Here is a 5,796-nt window from a genome sequence, read left to right on the forward strand (position 1 = left end):
CTGGAAGGGAAAGTAGGATCCTAGGTATCAGATAAGAAATACCAAGTCTCCCGGTGGTAGCACCTGGATCCTCTCTCTGCCCGTTTTTGAATTCCTGACTGCGGAAATACCTGTCACTGGGTGTCCAGCGTTTATGTGTTCACCGTCTTGGTGGAACTCCAGGAGCCTCAGCTAACACAGACGCATTAAAACAAACAAACAAACAAACAAAAAACCCACACAGACACCCCCCTCAGGAAGACTAAAGAGTAGAGTCAACGTCATAGCGGTTGTGGGGTTTCTAATAGAATTGGCCAGAATGCGGGGTCCTGAACCCCAGGTGCTGGCTCCCTACTGCTCCAGAAATGAGGTCGCTTCTGGTCATCGCAATTCTCACCTAGAATCGGGCGCCGCTGCAAGAACCTTTTGCCTGGAAGCAAAACAAGGTGTGCCCTTTCTAAATAAGGCTAGGTCAAGACAAGCCTCTAGTCTCATACCTTGGGGTTAGCCACCAAGGTATCGCATCCTTTGCTGGAGAGCCGAGGGAGCACCATGTGGGGCCCGCACAAGAACACTGGGAAAGGCGCGGAGCTGGAGCAGAAACCGAGAGCTCCAAGGAGTCTGGGGGTGTGGGGAGGGCGGTGGCTGGCTGTAAGGTGAGAAGCTGCTCTTGGACTTCTACAATGCCCCAGAAGAGTGTCAGCCTATGCCCGTGCCTGCCTAGCCCATATTCCAAACCTAGGCACCCAAAGGCAAAGGACTTTCTAAGAAAAAAAAGTTTATTTAAAATTTTGTACATAAATAAATAAATAAATATCTTCTGGCATTACAGAGACCATACAATTATTACACAGTCAGTCCCCAGCGGGGTCGGGACCTGGAGGATGGGGAGAGGTCGTTTATGGCGGAGGAGAGGGATCGCTTTTCATCTGAGGGAATGTGGAACGTGTTGGAAACAAACTAAGTCATTTTCCCCAACACAACGCCACGGGAGTTGCTAAGAGGACTTCGAACCTGTCCCTGCTGAAGGGACAGGACTGAAGGAAGAGGCTCCCTGAGGAGGGGGAGGGAAGGAAAAGGGAAAAGTTCAGTTCATAAGCGCGTTGCAAAAAACGACCACTGTGGGAAAACAGTTGAGGACAAGAAAAAAAAAAAAAATGTTAAAAGGGAAGCAAACAGCCATTCGCGGAGTGAAAGGCCCAGCTTGACCGAGGAGGAGAGGGTAGAGGCAGCGAGAAAGCCTGGACCATCCCAGAATGGGTGGGTGAGGAGGCGCCGTCGGCCAGCAAGGCGCTGGGCTCGGGCCTGCACGCCTCGGGGAAGGATGTGTCCTGGGAAGAGGACCCGGAGAACTTGCGTTCAGCGCTTGGAGTCCTCCTAGACACCTTTGGAGCCTAAGGGCCAGGGGCACTGTCTTCAAGTCTCTGCTAAAGTCTTAGCTCTGTCTCTGTACAACGGCGAAGCCCTACCCAAATCCATCGATTGGCGGCGGGTGCCTGGGGAACCAGTCTTTGAGGTGCGGGAAGGGCTGGGGAGCAAGTGGTCCTCTGAAGGGCGCACCTACGGAGTGACTGTGAGATCTCTGTCATCCTTCCCGGAGGAGGATGGAGACATGGGCAATTCGTCGTCATCCTCAGAGCACTTGGCCGAGGAGAGCGAGGAACACTTGCAGCCTGGCGCTGCGCCCCCGCCGGCCCCCGCCCCTGCCCCGCCGCCGCCGCGGTGGCTGTTGCCTTTGCCCTCTTTCTTATGCTTCACTCGGCGGTTCTGAAACCAGATCTTCACCTGCTTCTCGGACAGATTCAGATAGGTCGCGATCTCGATGCGCCGCAGGCGGGACAGGTACATGTTGGAGGCGAACTCCCGCTCCAGCTCTAGGAGCTGCGTGCTGGTGAACGCCGTCCGCATCCTCTTGCTGCTGGGCAGCTGGTTCGAGCCGCTGTCTGGAGGGGCGACGCGGGGGCAGAGAGAGAAGTCATCAAACGTCTGAGCCTCCGGCCTCATTTCCCGCTGAACTGCGGTAAGCTTCAACCTTGGACCCTCACACACACCCTTTCCACTCACCACAGGCGGGCACCCCTTTGCCAAGTCACAGAATCCCTTATTCTCTGTTAGGTCGTCCCTAACACCCCTTTATGCAACTCCCTGAAGCTGACCTCAACCTCCAACCCTCCACCCCGCCCCTAAACACCCAGTATCTTCAGCCCTCACCCCGGTTCCTGCGTCCTGCCCCGGCCCACACTGTGAGCGCCCCTGGAAGATCCGGGACAGGATCCTCACCGCCTTCATTGCGCACCTTTTCCCAGCTCGCCCACTTGCCCCCTGCCATCACCGGTTCTTCCACGCCAGCTCGCGCGGGGGACCTCGCTTACCCACGGAGATGCAGTGGAACTGCCTGGGGTCCGGCAGCGGATAGGAGGTCTGGTAGAGCGCGGCAGCTGCTGCGGCCGCAGCCGGGCCGTGGGCGACTCCAGGAGACACGGCCGAGTGCTGGCGGCCCAGGGGCGCGTGGCAGTACTGCGATCCGAAGGGAGGGAAGGACGCCTTGAGCAGCGGCAGCGCCGGCGGCCCGGGGGGCCCGTGCAGCTGCGAGGCGGTGACGCAGAGGGGACACACGCACAGCAAGCCGGCCTTGCGCGCGTGGCAGGCGCCGGGCGAGAGGCCATGCAGCGCGTGCGGCGGGGGGACCGCGTAAGGGAAGAGCGGTGGCGGGCTGCCCTCCGGCGCCTTCTTGTCGCCGGCCTCCCGCAGCACCAGGGAGTCCACCAAGAAAGAACGTGGCATGGCGCCGGCGCGCGGTCCACCCGCCGCCAGCCTGCCCCTGGCGCCTAAGGGAGCTGCGGGTCCTGCACTCGCTTACCCCGGCCGCGGCCTCCCGCAACGGCCCGGGCCCCGGAGGCTCCACGCGCGACTCAAGCCGGAGCTGAAGTCACCTTGGCTGCCGCCGCTGCTGCCGCTGCGGGCGCCTCCCGGAGCGCGCGAGGTGCTGGCCAGCGCTAGTGGTGCTGAAAGACGCCGGCGCCGCCGCTTAAATAGGACTATTGCCATGTGATGGGCTACGCCAGGAGCGGCCGGGGCCTCTCAATAGGGTTTTTGTGCCCTTTCTCTTGGCATTCTCTCTGCACGCTTCCTCATTATTTCACTTGTTAACTAAATGAACTGCATAATGTACTCTATTCTTGTCAACCCCACCCACGCCGTAACAGGCGCACTCGCCCCCTCCACTCCCCTTTTCGGGTTTATTTTCTCATTCTCCCGCGATTTAATATTCTTTTCTTTCTCTTTATTTCTTATTCCCCTTTGGCTTTGCGCTGGCAATCGGCCCATTTATCTCATTGATTTTGCACCCGTGCTGCCTCGCTTCCACAGATCCCCGTGGACACACACCCATCTCCTCTGCCCAGTTGGTCCCTTTCTCTCTGTTACCTCTTCCTTGAGACCCCCCCCTCCCCAGACATAGCAAGTGTAATGCTTTCTCCTAGTTCTCTCTGTTCAGCTCTGCATCCCGCGAGCGTCCTAGCAGACGGCCCTCATTCCCACCTGTGGAGTCCCTTCTCTCCCAGCGTTGGAGACAGAACAGGGTTTCTGGATAGAAGATGGCCTCAGAGGAGGAAGAGGGGCTCGCTATTCCCCACTCAAGACCGGCTTCATTTCTGCCCCTCTGTTTTCTCTGAATTTTTCAACTCTGGTGTTGCCTGCGATCCCTAGTCTTTGTTCGGTGGCCCGTGGTCAACTAGCTCTTTCCTTCAACACCAGGGCCGCGCATGTCAAGAAACAAAACAATAAAATGAGCGCCGGGATGGGTAGACTTTGGAAATGTGGACAGATACAGAGCGTGGGGCGTGAAAGCGCAGCCATCCGTATGACGCTCTACCACCCCACGGAACGTGGCGAGTGTGGACGGTCTAGACTCGCACAGATGTTGCCCGAGCACTCTCCACTCGCGCACTCGCCACTAGATTCGTGGATGCGCTCGCTCGGGACCGTCGCCTTCCCAGGGCTGGAGAGAAAGCAAGGGCACTCTCTGTCTCTCCCAGCTTCGCTCGCCCTTCGCGTCTTCCTCCTATCGCTCCACTCTTTTTCCCCCCTGGTCACACAATGGTTAAACAACTTCAAATGCCCCGCTCTGTGTACACATCTTCGGTTTTTAAAAAAATCACTCGCAGTTCAGAGCTGTTTCCGTTCCTGTGCGTTTTCCATACAATGGGGAATTAGCATAAATATTTCGAATTTACTACTTTCGATTTTACAAATCGCTGCCGTCACCTGCTCTCAGTCGTGAACAGAATCGTGAGACCGGGAAGGGGGAGATTTTCGAGGATGGGGGTGGGGGAATCAGGGCAAGGCTACTCAAACCCGAGGCGTCTGCACCGGTTTGCACTGTTCATGACATCCGTCCAGTACGAGCAGCCACAAACAACTGGTTAAAAAAAAAAAAAAATCAAAGATGATTTGTTATGGGAGAGAGGGTGTGTGTGAGAACAACCGCTTCCACAATGCGAGAGCCGCAATAGGGGGACTAACCTGCACTGAGGGCGTGCCATCTCGCCATCTAGCTGGAGTGAGGGCTCAATGGTCCCCTGGTGCTTGGCATGGGGTGCCCCCAAACCACGGTCTCGGCCCCAAAGCTCCTGCAAACCAGCCGGTACGCATCAATGCAGCCTAATTCCCCTTCTAATTGCTCTCTGGGAAATCGGGGCTGGGCTGGGTGGTGGAGAGCTGCGAGTGGAGAGGGCACCCCGCTGGGCTGAGGCGGGCTCCGGAGGAGTGGGTGTGGATGCGGCCCGAGGGTAGACGGAGAGGCCGCTGAGCCCTAGAGCTGGCACGCCTCTGGAGATGCCAGTGCGGGGGCCCTCCTGGGAGCTGCCCAACACTCCAAGCTAGGAAGGGGTTAAGAGCCCTTGAATACAAGCAAGGCCAAAGCTACTGGGAAAGAATATAGAGGGGTGTGGGGGGGAATAACCAGTTTCCCCCACTCCCTGCAGCCCCTGGACCTTATTGAATGTCATTGAAGAAAGTTTTGAATGCCAGATAAAGAGAGGCGAATTAAAGTGTGTGACAGCGGAGGATAAGCAAACACAAAGAGAACTCTGTCACACTTTGGGACAAAATCCGTGGGCTTTTTACCAAGTCTCTTCGCTATGATTGAATTAAGTAATAGGAAAACATTTTCTTTCAGTTTAGAACCATTAGACAAAACCTTCAAAGCGAATAACACTTTTTAATGTGCGGCCCCACAGTGGACGGGGTTTGTGGCGAAATGTTGAAACGGTTGGTTGTGCAACTCGGAGCGGGAGAGCCCTGGCCCAGGGACCGTCCTGCCCCGGGGTGTTTTCACGACCCGTCAGCTCCAAACCAGGCGATGGGCAGGGAGCTCCCTGCTCGGTGCTCCTAGGCCACCGCTGCCGCCCGGTCATCACGGAATAGACAGTCCTGCGCCCCGGAGAAGCGTGGGTTGCTAGGCCGGGGCCCCGGGCGCACGGTGGCCCTGTCGCCCTGCCCTTCGCCTCTGCAGCAGCCTCTGTTCCCCAGTCCCTCTCTCTGTCTCTTGCGCGGCCGCTCTGCTTTTCTGCTCAAAGCACCTAGCAGAGCTCGCTTCAGCTGAACTGTTCTCCGCGAAGCAAACGCCCCCTAGGGAGGGGCAGGGTGGGAGCAGGCAGCCGGATTAGCCTGACAGCCCTGCGACAGGGCCCCCGAGAGCCCCTTGGCCCCCAGCGCCTGCTTCCCGGCTCCCAGACGGGTTTTCAAGTGTCCATCAGAGACAGCTCAAACCGGAATCATTTCTGCGATCCGGCCTTTTCTCCCCTGTGCACACCG

The 5,796-nt window shown here is 57.6% G+C and overlaps 1 protein-coding gene across 1 annotated transcript; it reads right to left on the reverse strand.

The window, feature by feature from the left end:
- Positions 1 to 1,131: 1,131 nt before the first annotated feature.
- Gsx1 (GS homeobox 1) lies at positions 1,132 to 2,962 on the reverse strand. Its single transcript, XM_036172663.1, has 2 exons — positions 2,352 to 2,962; positions 1,132 to 1,922 (listed from the first exon to the last, which is right to left on the reverse strand). The coding sequence occupies exons 1-2, from the start codon at positions 2,761 to 2,763 to the stop codon at positions 1,540 to 1,542; spliced, it is 795 nt and encodes a 264-aa protein (XP_036028556.1). The 5' UTR covers positions 2,764 to 2,962; the 3' UTR covers positions 1,132 to 1,539.
- Positions 2,963 to 5,796: the final 2,834 nt, after the last annotated feature.

The sequence above is a fragment of the Onychomys torridus genome, chromosome 22, assembly GCF_903995425.1.
Source record: "Onychomys torridus chromosome 22, mOncTor1.1, whole genome shotgun sequence".
Classification (NCBI taxonomy): domain Eukaryota; kingdom Metazoa; phylum Chordata; class Mammalia; order Rodentia; family Cricetidae; genus Onychomys; species Onychomys torridus.